The 19,982-nt window shown below is 43.4% G+C and overlaps 1 protein-coding gene across 14 annotated transcripts in view; it reads right to left on the bottom strand.

Annotated features, from left to right (window-relative positions):
- The window catches only part of lef1 (lymphoid enhancer-binding factor 1), a 156,032-nt gene that overhangs the window by 72,248 nt on the left and 63,802 nt on the right, over nucleotides 1–19,982 (bottom strand). For all 14 annotated transcript variants that reach the window (XM_068045372.1, XM_068045353.1, XM_068045383.1 and 11 more), the window contains exons 4-5: nucleotides 9,552–9,684; nucleotides 1,092–1,182 (exon numbers count right to left, since the gene is read on the bottom strand). In XM_068045372.1, the coding sequence (XP_067901473.1) occupies nucleotides 1,092–1,182; nucleotides 9,552–9,684 (224 nt within the window). The remainder of the gene's footprint in view (nucleotides 1–1,091; nucleotides 1,183–9,551; nucleotides 9,685–19,982) is intronic.

Genomic DNA, 19,982 nt, shown 5'->3' with positions numbered 1-19,982 from the left:
CACACATGAGTTTCAAATGTTAAGTTTTTATCCTCTATTTTAAAAACAAAGTATAAAGCAATGAATGAAATTAAGCATTAATTACAAGTTTTTTTGGTTGGAAGAAGAAATTTTTGGGCCTGTTTCGATAGTTAACAAAGCCATTCAGAAAAATGACTATTTTGCTTAGACAGTACACAAAACTCAATCATAATCTGCTGCCAAATCAAACACTGAAATCATTACAGTAAAGCCAAATCATCAGACATTATAGTCCAGCTTTGTAACAGTCTGTACTAAATAAATTATTTGCACTTCAATAAAGCAGGATAATAAGAAGGCTGTCTGTGTTTTAATTAGTACACACACTAATTGCAATCAACATAAATGTATTTGATCGGGAAAATATGTTTCAGCCCAGGTCTCATTTAAGGTGCTTCAATGTTAGAAACCTTGGTTGTCAAGGCATCATCGTGCAACTCTCATCAGTCACCTTGCTGAACAAACCATAGCTTCATGCAGTTAAAAGGCTGTGACTTGTACTTTCACGTCTAACACACTGGTGAGGTACTGCAGTCCTATGCCAATGCTGCAAATTCAAACTGATATTTTTGGCTGTGCTTACTTTCAACTTCAAACAGGATGTAGATGCACAATTAAATGGTCAAAAATGGATGCCCGAGAATAGATTACAAAGCATGATTAAGGGGCCAGATAACAACCTAAAACTGACAGTGAACTGCTTGCGCTATCAGAACAAAGACAGAGGACCAAACGTCCTAGTTTATATGGCTCACGACACCAAGCAGTACAAAGGCACTGGGGAGTCCTGGGATGTCTGTTGTAATCTTTATGTTCTTGGCTACAATTGCGCCTGTTGCAGTGCTACCTGGGATGCTTTTTGACACTATCTAGGATGTCTTGAATATTTACTTAGTGCTAATGAGAAATTACAGAGTTGATAACCAGCTACAATTTCTTTCTCTCTAAATTTAGCAATGAAAGTCTTACACCAGTTACGATGCAGTGTCAATTTCAAAGTCTTGAAACAGCTTAAAAAGAGAGAGTCTTGCAGCCGACTTGCGTAAGTTCAAAGGAAACCAAGGGCTTACCAGTTAAGAGGAGGCGTGAGCTGTCCAACAGCACCTGGAGACAGGGGATAGAAGGAGGGGATATCAGGACCTGGGGGGTGTCTGTGCATGCCTGAGGGGAGGGAGCAGGGGTTCAGGTGAGAACAAAACACAAGCATATTAGATTTCCATAAGTCATTTCAACACAATTAAGCAAGAATGAATAGGATGTGCATTAGACAAGAAATAATCAGAAATTACCTTTTTAACTTGTTTTTTTAAAAGCACAACCTCAACGGCACTGAATATAACCATTATATACTCAAGATCAATGACATTGCTTGTGTTTCAACTTGATTAGGATAAATTAAGTCATAATTTACCTCAGAAATTAAATCTGGTCAAATGTTTTTCTTACTAGCCTTGTTTAGGAAATGGACGATATAATTAAAAAAATATATTAATAATGAAGCAGTTCCTTTGAAGTTTCATCTTTAAATGAGGTAAATTCATTTACTATTCCCCATTTGACAATAACCTCTGCTTACATCTGAATGAGAGAACAAGAATCAATATCACTTAAGATTTTTAAGATAATTATTCTTCCCTCATGAGAAGGGCTGAATGTGATTATTGTCTTTTCGCCTTGATCAAGCAATGTCTTGATTTTAATTTCTCATCCTTGTTTTCAAATCCCTCCCTGGCCTCGCCAATGCCCCATCTCTGTAATCTCCACCAGCACCACAACCCTCCGAGGTATCTGCACTCATCTAATTCTGACCTCTTGAGCATCCCCAATTTTAATTGCTCCATCATTGGTTGCCAAGTTCAGGAACATCCTCCTTACACCTCTCTGCCTCGTGTTCCTCCTTTAAGACACTCCTAAAAACGCACCTCTTTAAACAAGCTTTTGATCATCTGACCTAATACCTCCTTATGTGGCTTGGTGTCATATTTTGTTTTATAATGCTCCTGTAATGCGCCTTGGGACATTTCACTACATTAAAGGCGCTATATAAATATAAGTTTTTGTTGTTCTGCTGATGAATCATCAATTTTTCGGATTTCAGTTCGAAGAGCCTCCCAGCACCCTGCAAGAATGAAATCTCTTGAGTATTATGGGATAACCCATGAAAAGTAGTTCAGGATGTAGTTATCTATCAAATTAAATCTCCTTCAAACTATTCAAAATCCGTCTCATTGACTATCAGTTTGCCCAGGTGTCTGTTTTGCTTCTAACTGTCTCACTCAAATTATTTAAAATAAAAATCTACAACATTATTTAAATACAAAGAGTAACATTAAAAGCAAGTTCTCAACAAAAGCTTGCCTTTAACGTAATAACACGTTTCAAACACTTCCTTGACAAAAGTGGACACCGAGCCAAAGAAGGGTTCTTGGGACAAGTGACCTAAAGCCTTCTCCTTGTGTTAAAGTGGCTGGTAAGCTTCATGCACTGCTGTAAGTTTCTTTGAAATGCACTGTTGTGCCACTTAGGAACGACGCTATAACCATTCAAACTCTTCTCTCTCACCAACCCCAACCAAAAAATGGTCACCACAAAATTTTTCTAAAAATGGCTCAAAACCGAACCTTCATTAAGCAGCAGCCTTGCGGCTGCTCCCAATCATTAGGGTGGATCAACAGAGTATAGAATCTGCCCGTTGGGCAGTCAGTACCAGGTTTTAGGGCTTTTCTGGTTATCGATCGTTACTTTAAAAGGCAAGTAACTCCTAATCTGTATTTCACTTGGAATTATGGATCTTACGCAGGTGTGTTTCCTGGCAGAGATGCTAATTTCTGTGAAAAATTATTTATGGGGAGCGGCAGCTTTAAACAGATTTCAAGAAATGATAAAAATTGAATATAATCCTTTAAGCTTTTCTGACAAGACATCTTTTAAGAGTTGATACAACAGAATATGCTCATCAGTGAAAACATAACAGCAGAGGAAGGATATATTGGCTTTGGAGGGAGTGCAGAGTAGAATTAACAGAATAATACCTGGGCTCCAAGGGTTAAATTACGAGGAGCGATTACACAAACTAGGGTTGTATTCCCTGGAATTTCAACGGTTAAAGGGGTGTTTTGATCAAAGTTTTCAATATATTAAGGGGAACAGATAGGGTAGATAGAGAGAAACTATTTCCGCAAGATGGAGAATTTAGGACTCGGGACATAGTCTAAAAATTAGAGCCAGACCTTTCAGGAGTGGAATTAGAAAACACTTCTACACAGAAAGGCTGGTAGAAGTTTGAAGCTAGATCAGTTGTTAATTTTAAAGCTGAGGGTGATAGATTTTTGCTAACCAAAAGTGTTAAGGGATATGGGGCAGAGGCGGGTTTATAGAGTTAGATCACAGTTCATCCATGATCTCATTGAATGTTGGAACAGGCTCAAGGGGTATAAATGGCTTCCTCCTGTTCCTATGTTCCGAAAGAGTCAAGAAGGAAACCAAAGCCATTCTTCTCTGGAGTCACAGAATCCTAACTGGAGTTTCATAGGCTGTAGTTTGCTTCAATTTTCTTCTTGATAGATCTGATTTGTTAATCTTCACTAATGAGTACGGCAGCTCATTTAAAAAGCGTGCATCATTCTGGGTTTAAAAGTTTTGGCGCAGTGAAGTGTGCTGAATGGAAGTAAAAAAACACTCTAATTCTCTATTCCTTGTATCAGCTCCTTTGCTGACTATTCCCTAAAGAAACTGGAATTAAAATGTTGCACAGTTTATTACACTGGCTTGAAAAGAAAAACCACAGGAGGCCAATAAAAACGATAACAGTGGTATTTTAAATGTTGAATTGAATCTATTGTTGGTTATTACTGTGAACATCCCCCACCCCCCGCACACCGCCCCCCCCCTCCCCGCTCTCCCCCCCCCCCCCCAAACGAAGTCCTGTGAATCAAAGTGAACAATTTCAACTTCCAAGGTTTGCAGAACATATTTTTGCAGCTCTCTGCGCTCAGGGTTCCCTGATGTACAGAAAGGAATACACTGTGGCTACAAAACATGACAAGGCCAGTTGTCAGCTATCTCTCTCAAGACACAGGGTTTTCCAGCATCTGCAACTTTACAGGATCAGCAGTTAATTAAGAATCATTTTCAGCCCCTTAATGCTAACACTTGATATGATTCATTTGCCTCACGATTGTCACTCCAGCTCATACTAAGCTCTTCATCAAGCTGATTCCTCAGGGCTTCAAGGTCAAATAGTTTTGCATGTGTAGTATTTAACATCCAAAGCTGTGCCGGGAGAACTCTCTCAACTGACAACCCGCAAACATGAAGCCCTACAGCTTTCAGAAGTGCCTGGCAGGATTAAAACAGGGTTTTAATCCCAAATAGACCTCTGCATTCTATGGTGTACCTGAATGCATCCCCTCCGGATGTCTCTGCTAACTCTGTAAAATGCAGACTGGCTTTTTCACATTAAATTTCCTGTCCCCAGAACACAGACATACATGGCCCATCGGGCAATTGCTGACACTGCATTATCTCAGAGCTGTAACCAAAAGCAGACCTCTTGATAAATGGGATGTTACACTGCACCAATACATCGCTCCTCACTGTACACTGAACCAAATGACCTGGGCAACTTTTTAATCTTGATATAAGTAACCCAATGTAGGACAAGCTGCAAATACCAGGAACAAATGGTTAGCCTGATGATGCAGGGTTGCAATCTGGTCAATAGCCAGGGAAAGCAAACACTCTGGTTCCAGAACTAATTGAGATTAAGGGAGACAGGGCTGATGTAACGTTATCACCCGTCATAAGTCTCTGCAACTTAAAGGCTGTTTTTGTTTGCATACTGTCACGACTGAGTGTAGTAACAGTACCATAGCTCCATGCTAATTAATACCAAGAAACTGAGAAAGAAAGAGAAAATAGAATATAAAAGTAAACGAGCGAGAAACATAAAAACGGACTGTAAAAGCTTCTATAGTTATGCTAAAAGGAAAAGATTAGCAAAGACAAGTGTGGGCCCACTGCAGGCAGAGACAGGAGAATTTATAATGGGGAATAAGGAAATGGCAGAGAAACTAAACAAATACTTTGTGTCTTTCTTCACGGAGGAAGGTACAAAAACATTTCCCAGGAATACTAGAGAACCAAGGGTCTAGTGAGAATGAGGAACTGAAAGAAATTAGTATTAGTAAAAAAAGTAGTACTGGAGAAATTAATGGGACTGAAAGTTGACACATCCCCAGACCTGATGATCTACATCCCAGAATGTTAAAAGAAGTGGCTGTAGAGATAATGGATGCATTGGTGCTTGTCTTCCAAGATTCTATAGATTCTGGAAAGGTTCCTGCAGATTGGAAGGTAGCAACTGTAACCTCACTATTTAAGAACGGAGGGAGAGTGAAAATGGGGAACTACAAACCTGTTAGCCTGACATCAGAAGTAGGGAAAATGCTAGAATCTATTATAAAGGACATGATAACTGGGCACTTGGAAAATAATGGTAGGATTGGGCAGAGTCATCATGGATTTATGAAAGGGAAAGCATGTTTGACAAACTTGTTAGGGGTTTTTGGGAATGTAACTAGCAGAATAGATAAGGGGGAACCAGTGGATGTGGTGTATTTGGATTTTCAGAAAGCTTTCGATAAGATCCCACACAGGTTAGTAAGCAAAATTAAAGCACATGGGATTGGGGGTAATATACTGGCATAGAATGAGAATTGGTTAACGGACAAAAAACAGAGAGAAGGAATAAACGGGTGATTCTCAGGTTGGCAGGCTGTGACCAGTGGTATACCGCAAGGATCAGTGCTTGGGCCCCAGCTATTCACAATCTATACCAATGATTTGGATGTGGGGACCAAACGTAATATTTGCTGATGACACAAAATTAGGGGAATGTGAGGTGTAAGGAGGATGCAAAGAGGCTTCAAGGGCATTTAGACAGGCTAAGTGAGTGAGTAAGAACATGGCAGATGAAAGATAATGTGGAAAATGTGAAGTTATCCACTTTGGTAGGAAAAACAGAAATTCAGGTTATTTCTTATAAATGGTGAGAGATTGGGAAGCATTGATGTCCAAAGTGATCTGGGTGTCCTTGTTCATAAGTCACTGAAAGCTAACATGCAGCTGCAGCAAGCAATTAGGAAGGCAAATGATATATTGGCCTTTATTGCAGGAGGATTTGAGTACAGGAGTAAAGATGTCTTGCTGCAACTGTATAAAGCCTTGGTGAGACCGCACCTGGAGCATTGTGTACAGTTTTGGTCTCCTTACCTAAGGAAGGCTACACTTGCCATAGAGGGAGTGCAATAAAGGTTCACCAGACTGATCCCTGGGATGGTCGATCATCCTGTGAGGAGAGATTGAGAAGACAGGGCCTGTATTCTCGAGAGTTTAGAAGAATGAGAGGTAATTTTATTGAAGTATACAAAATTCTTACAGGGTTCAACAGGGTAGACGCAGGAAGGATGTTTCCCCTGGCTAGGGGGTCTAGAACCAGGGGACATAGTCTCTGACTGAGAGCTGGGCCATTTTGGACTGAGATGAGGAGGAATTTCTTCACTCAGAGGGTAGTGAACCTTTGGAATTCTCTACCCCAGAGGGCTGTGGAGGCTCAGTAATTGAGTTTGTTCAAGGCAGAGATCGATAGATTTCCAGATATTAAAGATATCAAGAGATAGGTGGATGGTGCAGAAAATGGTGTTGAGGTAGAAAAGCAGCCATGATTTTGTTGAATAGCGGAGCAGGCTCAAGGGGCTGAATGGCCGACTGCTGCTCCTATTTCCTATGTTTCTACGTTCCTAATAGTCACGAGACCTCCCCATGCTTCACTGAGAGGTAAATGTGGGGGTGTGGGAGGAAGGGTGGTCTTCCAATTTATTCAGTGCCAGCTGTGCTCAGTGGTAGCACTCCCCCCTCTGAGTCAGAAGATTGTGGCTTAAAATCCCACTCTAAAGACTTGAGACGATAATTTAGGCTGACATGCCAGTGCAGTGCTGCACAGTCGGAGGTGCCGTCTTTCAGATAAATCAAGGCCTAGTTGTCCTCTCAGGTGAATGTAAAAAATCCCACGGCACTATTCTGAAGTACAGCCAGGTCGTTCTCCCTAGTGTCCTAGCCAATATTTATCCCTCAACCAACACCAGTAAAACAGATAATCTGGTCATTACCACATGTCCAACTAGTATTCCAAGATTGGCAATTTCCCACTTTTCCTGAAATTGGCCCTAGCTGTTTTGCTGTATTTTTGTTGCCCCCAGGTGTATGCTTGGCAGGGCAGTGCATGAAGTTGCATCACCCAAGATGTAGCCTCTGGGCTTAGTGCTGTTCATAAGCTCCTTCGAATCATTCTAATGAACCCCTCCCAGTTCTTTTCTTGTCCTCAAGCACTTGAATGCTTCAAAACTTCTGAGCACTGGAAAAAGCTGCTCTCTGATTGAACAGAGAGCAGATCTTTTTGTATCAACCAAGGATCAGCCTTTATCGGTGCTCCAGGTTTTGACTGAGTGAGATGGGGTGATGGGTGGAAATGAGGAGGGATGTGGGAACCTTTGTTGAGCAGGGTAGGGGAAGAAGACAAGCATGGCTCTCTCCCACTGCCCCATATGTTCCAATTTCCTTAGGTAAAGAGGACTATACAGGATTGTCATCCAGCAGCCTAGTCCCAAGGCTCACTGACTCCTTATCCATCAGTAGCCCTATCTCCCAAAAATTCATACCCTTCTCCGCTTTTACTCCCACCTCGGGCAGCCTAGTCTGCAAGCTTGGTATAATTTCTTTTCCCCTGATCCCTCTCCTGCTTAAGCCACTGACTCATACAATTCCACAGATGCCAGCAGTTCTCCAACATTTCAACCAATGTCCAATCTCCCTGTTTGTGCCCAGCTGTTGGACAATGGGAAGCAGCATATGCAACCCCAATTCTGTCGACTCATGGTCCCCAGGAGAGCACTCCATGACAAGACACTAGATAACAATCAAGGCTGAGAATCATGGCTGAATTCCTCCCATCTATCCCTTGGCCAGCTATAGCATCCTACTACAACCTCAGTTGAGAACAGCTAACTCAGAAAGAAAGGACTCAAACCTGGGACTACCATGACCTATCTGAGTCAGTACCACATTCGGTGGTGTAGTAACTCACACAGCCATCAGCCATTAGATATCCTGCATCAGTATAATTATGTCTCTCTATTTCTACACACACACTCTTTAACAACCCTCCAAACAGCACTGTGGGTGTCTGTACGCCACATGGACTGCAGCAGTTCAAGAAGGCGGCTCGCCACCACCTTCTCGAGGGCAATTAGGTAAGGGCAACAAATGCTGGCCTTGCAAGCAACGTCCACATCCCATGAAAGAATAAGAAAATCACTTTCTCACATATGCTTACACATACACACCAACACTAACACACACGCTCACATATACACACTCACACACACAAACCCAAATACACAGACACACTCATACACAATCACATATAGACACACACTCAAACACACACACTAACGTACACACGCTCCGACATACACAGAAATATATCCAAACACAAACACACACACACACACAATCACACAATGATACATACACTCAAACACACACTCACACAATCACACACTTATTCACTCACACACACAAGCAAAATAAACAAAAAGGCAATCCTGCTCATTATTTAGTCTCTGCGCGCAATGTGTAAACAGTCCTTCCTTTCTCTCTTTCTGCGATGGTAGCACTGTCTCTCTGTTTGCTCAGCTGCATAGTGCACAATAGGCAAGAGTTGTGTCCCATTCACCTTGCATTATTGCAGTGTAAACAAAGAATTGCACTGAGGAAATGACTATTTAAGATACACTGGCTTCAGCCAATTTCTTTCTGGAGCTATAACCATGTCCTCTAATGGATTGTGATGACTCTTTTTGTTACAGTCTCTCAGTTGATGACCAGAACAAATCGCAGCATTACTTTGTGTGATAGAGTGAAACTGGTGATAGTGAGCCAACAGCCCATTCTACATCTCCACCCAACATTTTTACCATTGGCTTTTAACAGCCAACCAATTTTGCACAATCGCACAAAGTCAAGATCTACCCCACTTTTTAAAAAGAGAGCAAACACTTCATGAAGTGTGCACAGCTAGGAGGGTCCTCATCAAATTGTTAATATAATTCTGCACAGGCATGTTGGGATGAATAGCCTCCTGTGCAGTATCATTCAAGTTATTCCTTGAAGCGAGAGCAAATCTCAATTATTGCTGCATTTCCTTCATTTTCTTAAACTCTGGAGAAATGCCAGTGTTCTTTTTAGGAAGGGCCAACAAGTTTATTATGACACTCTCTCAAATTCATTCACAATAAATTGAGGCTTGAAAATTTGGTGTGCTGTGAATTAATGCAATGCATGGAGAAAGCTCCTATGTCATTTTAAGCATTATTGATCACTCAGTTAGGAAATGACACAAGAAAGCACATGACTCACGTATCAGTTCCCCTGTGTTCAGGTTCAGTAACACTATGTATGAGATTCCTCACCTCGCTTGGAGCTGATGTCTGTGGGGATTTGCGTTGGGTGCGATCCTGGCGCGAAGTGCTCATCGCTGTAGGTGATGAGAGGTGTGAGGGGATGAACTGCATGACACGGCTGCACCACAGGCACCTTGTTTGACTGGAAGAGAAACAAAAGAATTTTTTTTTTCTGTCACGGTCTTTTATGTCGACTGTCTGAGAATGACACACAAGTTAGCGTGTCCATGCAGTAAACTGTTGAGATGTCAAGAGGAATCAGGAGCTACAAAACAGAAGGTGGGGTGTTTCCCTCAGGTGAGGAGTACCATTATTTCCCAAAAAAGAAAGGTAATTAAAGATAGATGCAGGAGCCTGTTTTACACCCCATTCAAGTCAAAGGCAAAGAAAATCAGCCGATTCTCTTGTCCATTTTGCTTTACCGGCCAGCACCAATTTCACCCTCTTGGTCTCCTTCCACACCACTCACTTCCTTCAAATAAAAGGTGTTGCTATGGGCAGCCGCTATCCATAACCTTGCCAGTTAATCTCTCCTGCCCTCTGACCTATCACACACCTTCCCTTTTGTTCTCTTTTCCCCCCACCCCCGCTTCACTTGCTTAAAACCTATTTCATTTCCAACCTTTACCAGTTCTGATGAAAGGTCACCGAACTGAAACGTTAACGCGGTTTCTCTCTCCGCAGGTGCTGCCTGACCTGCTGAGTATTTCCAGCACTTTCTGTTTTTATTTCAGATTTCCTGCATCCGCAGTATTTTGCTTTTATTCACCCTCTTGGTATTCTGGCTGAAGATTTATCGAGCACCAAACTCAACGGCTGCCGTTTGGACCCTTTGTTCCAGGAGAGTAGCCTGGGTGATTGTCCCCTCAATGTTCCCTGCCTGATGATTGGGAAGCTTCTGACCTCCGCCTCCTGCAATGACCTCGCTCTGAGGTCAGCAAGCTCAGGGGTTGGCACTAGTGGCCGCTCAAGGCCAACTCTTGCTATGTCACGGCAGGCTCCTCATTACTGGATTTTACATTTTCTTTACAACGTGACTTAATTTAGGGCTGAGCATGAGTGGAATTAAAGTGTTAAAAGGATGGGGACATGAATGAACATTCTAGTCGTAGAGACCTTGGGGGGTAATTTTGACCCTGGGGGGGATAGTGTAACACAGGCGGCAGCAATTGAGCTGCCTGTTGTACGCCCTTCCTGATTTTCATTACCCAGTTAAAATTCCTCCCACTCACCCCTTGACTTCATTGTGTGCAAAAGTTAGAAGTCCTATCAAAGGAGAGCAAAGAGTAACAGAAAACGGAAGCAATAACCTCACAAGCACCAGTGGCTGTGAGTGCATCTGGTTTAATCCAGCCTCTAACACACTAACACTGAATTGTCTCCTCATACTACAGTAATCAAATGCCATGCTTAATTTTGTTATTGTAGCAAAATTAAATTATTAAAATATACACTTCAGATTTACTTGGATTGCAATTAGCTTATTCAACACACTTTTACACATTTAAACACCTGTATCCCTCTGTTTTCCCCAGCCCAATCATACATATGCGAAATATTTGTCAGCAAAGGGTATTTTTGTTCCATCTAGTGCAGGCCATCTCCAGGCTGGCACAGTTTGTACCACAGATAGCGTGAGGTCAATTTATGATATGCGGTAAAAATGTCAAAGTAAAAAAGTGCTACAAGACTCTGCCAAGGAAAGCTTTTGACCTGCGAGACTCTCAGGAACCTCATGTCATACACCTGCCTGAGGTTTATCAGACTTATTTTCAGAATGCTGCACAATATTTATACATCAATCAGAAAAATCCAAATATATCGACAATTCAGGTTCTTGAAAAGCCTCTACAACTGTGGACACACAAACAATAAATTGGAGCCAAATGTGGGAAAGCTTCTTTTGTAAGTTTACGTATACACCACATGATATTCAATTCCATTTCCAATTAGTGACTTTTATTTGATCTCAGGATGTGGGTGATGCTGGCAACACTGGCTCTGAGAAGATGGGGTGAGCTTCCTCCTTGAACTGCCAAAATCCTTGAGGTGATGGTACTCCTGCACTGGCATTCAGTAAAGAAGAAAGAACTTGCATTTATGTAGTGCCTTCCATGACCTCAGGACATCCCAAAGCACTTTACAGCCAATGAATTACTGTTAAAGAGCAGTCACTGTAATGTAAGAATCACAGCAGCCAATTTGCGCACAGGACGGTCACACAAACAGCAATTTGATAATGACCATATTTAGGACTTTGGTTGAGGGTTAAATACTAACCAGGGCACTTGGGACTCCAACCTTCCGCAAACATTGGGGTTCAGGCACCCACCCCCCCCCCCACCCTCCCCTTGAACCCACAACTTACATCCCTTTGGAAGCCAGGATACTAGAATCAAATGAGGCTACTGGCCTCGACTGTTACTACAGGGCTGGTGAAGCAAGAACATCCAGCATAGGAAGTTACCAATGCCAGCCCTACCCTCTCTCACATGGTAAGGTCGACTGGCACATTTCAACTAAAGTTGGGATCTGGCAAATCCGGGATCCTGACCTTTTCCCAGCAGAAGTGCCAAAGAAACGCAGCTCAAAATGTTTTATTCTACCTCCGCTATGTGCCAAGAACAAACCAGTTCATTTTAAGCACAATCGCTAGTAAATCTGTACATATAAACAATCCGTGCCAATTAATCAAAAAAGAAAAGTGATGGGGTAGTGAAGGGAAAACACTGGAGTCAAATAAGAGGCAGTGAGCTGCTGTGATAAGGATATTAAAGGCTTCTAAGGAAAGATGAGCTAGATGGGCCAAAGAGGCTCCCTCATTCTAGTGTCAGTTGCGGCTCAGTGATAGTACTCTTGCTTCTCTGTTCAAGCTTCTGGGTTCAAGTCCCTCTCCAGAGCTATGAGCACAAAACCAAGCCTATACTGAGGGAGTGCTGCACTGTTGGAGGTGCTATTCTTTGGATGTGGTGTCAAACTCAGGCCCTGTCTGCTTTCTCAGGTGGACATATAGATGCCTATACACTATAGCAAAGAGGTGCAGGTGAGGTTTCCTGATATCCCAGTCAATATGTACCCCTCAGCAACCACCCAAAACCAGATTAAATGGCCATTCATCTCATTTGCTGTTTGTGGGGCCTTGCTAAGTGCAAACTGACTGGTGTGTGTTCCCATTGGACAACAGTGAGTACAATTCACTAGGGCTTCATTGGCTGTGACGTGCTTTGGGGCATGCTGAGGTTATGAAAGGCACTATAGAAATGTAAGTTCTTTCCCTGTTTTATGATGACACAGTATCAGTTTGGTCACAACTACATGAAGTATATTACACTTTATATAGAATCAAACCTCATTTTAAAATCCCAGAAAGATGGGGAAACTTTGAATGTATACATAACCCTGTTGTATATATCTGGAAATACTTATGCAGAAGTACATTTAAAAGCCAATCCTTTATTTTACAGACAAAGAAAGTATGTCAGATAGATGGTTCTACTGAGCAGTATTAGGCCTAATCAGAGACACTGAATAGGAAAGCAGTGACTGAAGAGGCAATATTTGACTACATTTCTCAAGTGGAAAAATAACATTAAATACCATTGCAATGGCACTGTACTAATTAAAACGACAGGACCTTGCCAGGAAGTGATACCGTGATATTGCGCATAGTCAGCCAAGGCCTCAATCTCTTTAGAGGAAGTGGGTTTTGGTGCCCGTAGAGTTTTATTTTATTGTAAATTCTGTGGGTTGTGAAACTTCAATCAGGTCCGGCCTGCCTACCTTACCAAAACATACAATCATTGCTCATTAATGGGTCCCACCAGGAGGTTAGCATCCTAAATCCGGAAGGAACTAGTTGCGAGCGCACTGAGGAAGCAGGTGCCAGGTATAAGATTTCTGAGCCGCTTAATGGGGGAGCCCAGCACATCAGTGCGAAAGATAAGGCTGAAGCATTTGCAACAATCTTCAGCCAGAAGTGCCAAGTTGATGATCCATCTCGGCCTCTTCCTGAAGTCCCCATAGATGCCAGACTTCAGCCAATTCGATTCACTCTGCGTGATATCGAGAAACGACTGAAGGCACTGGATACTGCAAAGGCTATGGGCCCTGACAATATTCCGGCAATAGTACTGAAGACCTGTGCTCCAGAACTTGCTGCGCAACTAGCCAAGCTGTTCCAGTACAGCTACAACACTGGCATCTACCCTGCAATGTGGAAAATTGCCCAGGTGTGTCCTGTACACAAAAAGCAGGACAAGTCTAACCCGGCCAATTACCGCCCCATCAGCCTACTCTCAGTCATCAGTAAAGTGATGGAAGGTGTCATCAACAGTGCCATCAAGCAGCACTTGCTTAGCAATAACCTGCTCAGTGACGCTCAGTTTTGTTTCTGCCAGGGCCACTCAGCTCCTGACCTCATTACAGCCTTGGTTGAAACATGGACAAAAGAGCTGAACTCAAGAGGTGAGGTGAGAGTGACTGCCCTTGACATCAAGGCAGCATTTGACCGATTATGGCATCAAGGGGCCCTAGCAAAACTAAGGTCAATGGGAATCAGGGGGAAAACCCTCCGCTGGCTGGAGTCATACCTAGCGCAAAGGAAGATGGTTGTGGTTGTTGGAGGTCAATCATCTGAGCTCCAGGACATCACTGCAGGAGTTCCTCAGGGTAGTGTCCTAGGCCCAACCATCTTCAGCTGCTTCATCAATGACCTTCCTTCAATCATAAGGTCAGAAGTGGGGATGTTCGCTGATGATTGCACAATGTCCAGCACCATTCGTGACTCCTCAGATACTGAAGCAGTCCGTGTAGAAATGCAGCAAGACCTGGACAATATCCAGGCTTGGGCTGATAAGTGGCAAGTAACATTCGCGCCACACAAGTGCCAGGTAATGACCATCTCCAACAAGAGAGAATCTAACCATCTCCCCTTGACATTCAACGGCATTACCATCGCTGAATCCCCCACTATCAACATCCTAGGGGCTACCATTGACCAGAAACTGAACTGGAATAGCCATATAAATACCGTGGCTATAAGAGCAGGTCAGAGGCTAGGAACCCTGAGGCGAGTAACTCACCTTCTGACTCCCCAAAGCCTGTCCACCATCTACAAGGCACGTCAGGAGTGTGATGGAATACTCTTCACTTGCCTGGATGGGTGCAGCTCCAACAACACTCAAGAAGCTCGACACCATCCAGGACAAAGCAGCCCGCTTGATTGGCACACCATATACAAACATTCACTCCCTCCACCACCGACACACAGTAGCAGCAGTGTGTACCATCTACAAGATGCACTGCAGCAGTGCACCAAGGCTCCTTAGACAGCACCTGCCAAACCCGCGACCTCTATCAACTAGAAGGACAAGGGCAGCAAATGCATGGGAACACCACCACCTGCAAGTTCCCCTCCAAGTCACACACCATCCTGACTTGGAACTATATCGCCGTTCCTTCACTGTCGCTGGGTCAAAATCCTGGAACTCCCTTCCTAACAGCACTGTGGGTCTACCTACCCCAAAAGGATTGCAGCGGTTCAAGAAGGCAGCTCACCACCACCTTCTCAAGGGCAATTAGGGATGGGCAATAAATGCTGGCATAGCCAGTGATGCCCACATCCCATGAATGAATTTTAAAAAAAAATCTCTTCATCAACGTTGTAAGTGCTTGGCAGTGAAAGATGGCAGTTGAACTGCAGTTACACTTCGTTGTCTGACTGACATGAAAGGACGATTCTGTTCTTTCATTGGTTGACTGTGGGGGATGGGGAGGGAGATTGTCACCGGCACCCCTGGGCAGTAGCAGGGTGATGGGGAGGGAGCTCCTACAAGGGTAGGGAAAATCATGCTGCCCCATTCCTGCTCGCCATCAGCCGATGCCAACTTTGGAAGGGGCCATTGCCAGATGGTTGTAGCACCCACCTAGGTTAGGTGGCAGATCATACCAATATAAACAACGGGGTTCTGTGATGTACACAATGCCCACCCCCCCGTGTTGCTATTTTAAGATGGTACTAGGCGAGGGTGCACAATGCGTTCTCCGCACAGTATCACCTGGCGATCTAGCCAAAGAGCAGTCAGTTTTCATTTAATTCTGCGGGCAGGAGTGCTTCTCCAAGTTCCTCGAAAACAACCTGGCCCATTGCTCCATTGACTTCTTACCCACTCCATCTCTCCAGATTCACCTCCTTCACTGAGCTGGTGGACTTCCCTCGGGTAATAATTTTCCACCGGCAGTAAACAACTTTGAACATTAAATGATGCATTTTCTGGCTGAGTTTAATGATTTGAGTGCCAGTTATTTTTTTTGCATGTTTTCTGCATTATAAACGTTAGTAAAATGGAATATTACTAAGCTGGGTTGGAACCAATTGGGAAAAGTAAACAGTGCGATCAAATTGCAGGTCTTGAATTGGTTGAGTTTCTCTGGGATTTCTCCTGATCAGCGAATCGGCATGAAGTTCTTTATTTCAGCCAATCAGAAAAGCATGACACTCGATTCTCTCTGCTTTCGACCAGTTAAATATGCTAGCCTGCATATCGAATGTGTGGCATGCTGTAAGCAAGACTTTTTAATTATATAGATATGAGCTGACAGGAGAAGTCTCGGGGCTGTGTGAGACCTGATATTTAACATTTAAATCCTAAACTTTGAGAGTTTTCCCCAGCCAGTGGTGGCATTATAGAAATTTGCTCTCTGTGATCTCCATTTGCTGGACACAACAAAATGTGTCTGTATCTTGGAGTTACAGTAGATGGTGAAGTGGAATCCTTAACATGGAGATGTATAGAAGCATCTTGCTGCAATGAGACGATATGCAAATAACCGATATATAGTAATCATGCATGTGATTAAACTGTGACGACTCTAATAGAAAAAACCTGGTGCAGGCACTGGTGAAAGAAATCAGAAACACTGATGCCAGATACGGAGGTTCTCCTCTCTCTCTGTGATTGAATTGCTTGAATCATGTCTTAAGGCAGATTCAACTTACCCTCTCTTTTAGGCTGTGTTTGGAAACTATACAAAAAAACATGTAACACCAAGAGGTGCATTACTTAATGACGGCATTATCGAGAGAGAATTATTATTAAAGGCTGCGTCTTATACCCAAGATCACTTACACCACAGAGAATATTGATGTACAGAGCATCATGAAAGGTGTTTAATGGAACATAATCCCCTTTCCATTTGTAACTGACCATTGTTAAGTCCAGTGGAGACTTATTTACTCAATGGGTGGAGCTTGCTTTGAATCTTCTTACACACTCTCGGGTTAGCAACTCTGGTATTCTAGGTTTCATCACATGACCTCTTGACCTCTCGCTTCTAAGCGGCCTACTCCCCGCTTCCGCCATTGGTCACCTGACACATCCATGCTCGTGGAGCACTACCTTCTCATGCCAATTGGAAAGCAAACAGAAAGAAAAAGAGAACAAAAATGTGTTTGTAATAGCGCCTTTCACATCCTCAGGATGTTCCAAAGCGTTTCCAAGCTTCCGAATCACTGTTGAAGTGCCGTCACTGTTGTAATGTAGGAAACGCAGCAGCCTATTTGGGCACAGCAAGATCCCAAACACAGCATTGAGATAATGACCTGACATTCTGCTTTAGTTAGGTTGGCCGAGAAATAAATATTAGTGAGAACATCAGGCAGAATTTCCCTGCTGTTGTTCAAAATAGTGCCAGGCGATCTTTTACATCCACGGGGTCTCAGTTTAACATCTTATGCAAAAGACGGCACCTCCGACAGTGCAGCACTCCTTCACTACTGGACTGGAGTGTCAACCTAGATTATAGACATGTGTTCCTGGTACCCACCAATAGTCAAGCCATTTTCCAACTCCCGTGTTATGTTGTTTCTGCAGCCAGGAGGGGAGCAGGGCAATTGTCTCCTGCACTTCTGTCAGTTTTGTCCCAGACCCATTAGTAGAAAGTAGTCAACAACACCCCAACCCTATACCCCAGCAATCTACAACACCCCAGGGTAGATTGCCAACTTTCCATCTGGGCATAAAACTTGTACTGCAGCTAACACCCCAACGTTCTGAAAACCACAGCAAATTGGATTTCTACACAACAGCTCTTTATTGAACTTGGTAGGAATTCCATACAAGGCTGAGGGCAGAACACTGGAAAGAAAAGAAACAAAGCCTTGCATTTATGTAGCGCCTTTCATGACCGCAGGACGTCCCAAAGTGCTTTTCACTCAATGAAGTACTTTTGAAATGCCGCCAATGTTATAATGTAGGAATTGCAGCAGCCAATAGGTGCACAGCAAAATCCCACAAACAGCAATTAAATAAATGGCCAAATCATCTGTTTTAGATGTTGGTTGACGGATAAATTTGGCCAGGACACCGAGGAGAACTCCCCTGCTCTTCTTTCCATACTGCTATGGGATCTTTTACACCCACCCAAGAGGACAGACTGGGGCCTCAGTTTAATATCTCACCTGCACCTCAGACAAAAATGAAAGGAGAAATTAGAAGGGAAATGCATTGCAGCAATGGCCAGAAGAGCTCAGTGCAATCCCAGCCTGTCGGTGGATCACTGAGGCACATTAATGGGAACTCTACAACAACCTATTCAGTCATGGTCGTGAGGCTAAAATGAAGGGAGCACAGAAGCCACAGGAGGACGGGTGGTGAGAAATAAAACAACAATCTAAATTATGTCCGTAATTAAGAACAATGAGAAATCAGCAACAACACTGTTGTCTGTAACACGCTGTGCTGGAGGATTGGGGAGTTGGTTTCTAAATCCTACATGAAATTCACTCACAGATCTACCATCAGAGATATTCCATCAGCATTTTAAATGCCAAGTGCTCTTCCACCCCTACCTCCCTCTTACTGGAACTACAAATGCTTCGATGTGAAAAGCAAATTGATAGCTTGCACCCTATTAGTGTCTCTCTGACCCCCGTTCCTCCCTCCAGTCACACAGACTAGAAGCCGAACTGATGGATTTGCTGAATTAAACTATCCCCGATCTTCTCTTAATTTTACGGTTTTCAACTCAGATTTGCCTTCATGTGGGAAGCAGATAAGAAACTGCAGGATTTTAATTTAAGCTCTGGCCTATTCTTCTCTCCTGCAGGATGGAAACAGAGCGAAGCAGCAGTGTATGAGTGAAAGCCAGCAAGCCTGCAGAATCAGCTCAATTCCACATTCACATTATCACGTTTCTTCATTTCTCTTCCACATTAAAGAAACAGCATTTCTGAAAACACTGCTGATCTAACTATTACCATCTGAAAATAAAATCGCCATGCATCTCACCAATTCAACATTTTTTTATTCATTCATGGGATGTGGGCAGTGCTGGCTAGGCCAGATTTATTTCCCATCCCTAACTGTCCTTGAGAAGATGGTGGTGAGCATGTGGTGCATGACTCCCACTGTGCTGTCAGGAAGGGAGTTCCAGGTTTTTGACCCAGCGACAGTGTACGAATGGCGATAGAGTTCCAAGTGAGGAGGCTGTGTGACTTGGAGGGGAACTTGCAGATGGTGGTGTTCCCATGCATCTGCTGTCCTTGTCCTACTAAGTGATAGAGGTTGCAGGTTTGGAAGATGCTGTTGAAGTAGCCTTGGCGAGTTGCTGCAGTGCATCTTGTAGATGATACGCACTGCTGCCACTGTGCGTCGGTGGTGGAGGGAGTGAGTACTTGTGGATGGGGTGCCAAACAAGTGGGCTGCTTTGACCTGGATGGTGTCGAACTTCTTGAGTGTTGTTGGAGCTGCACCCATCTGGGAAGGTGCAGAGTATTCCATCACACTCCTGACTTCTGCTTTGTAGATGGTGGACAGGCTTTGGAAATCAGGAGGTCAGTCACTCATCATAGAATTCCCAGCCTCTGACCTGCTCTTGTAGCCATGGTATTTATATGGCTGGTCCAGTTAAGCTTCTGGTCAATGGTAACCCCCAGGATGTTGATGGTGAGGAATTCAGTGATAGTAATGCCATTGAATGTCAATGGGAGATAGTTGGATTCTCTCTTGTTGGTGATGATCATTGTCTAGCACTGGTGTGGCATAAACATTATTTGCCACTTATCAGCCCGAGCCTGAATGTTGTCCAGGTCTTGCTGCATGCATGCACGGATTGCTTCAGTACTTGAGGAATTGTGAATGGAACTGAACATCATACAATTATCAGCGAACATCCCTAATTCTGACCTGATGATGAGGGATGGCCATTGATGAAGCAGCTGAAGATGGTTGGACCTAGGACACTACCCTTAGGTACTCTTGCAGTGATGTCCTGGGGCTGAAATGATTGGCCTCCAACAACCACAACCATTTTCCTTTGTGCTAGGTATGACTCCAACCAGTGAAACGTTTTCCCCCTGATTCCCACTGACTTCAGTTTTACAAGAGCTCCTTGATGCCTGATTCAATCAAATGCTGGTTTGATGTCAAGGGCAGTCACTCT

Source organism: Heterodontus francisci, chromosome 1 (assembly GCF_036365525.1).
Source record: "Heterodontus francisci isolate sHetFra1 chromosome 1, sHetFra1.hap1, whole genome shotgun sequence".
In the NCBI taxonomy this organism is placed as follows: Eukaryota; Metazoa; Chordata; class Chondrichthyes; order Heterodontiformes; family Heterodontidae; genus Heterodontus; species Heterodontus francisci.
This window is presented reverse-complemented; position numbering and strand designations above follow the sequence as displayed.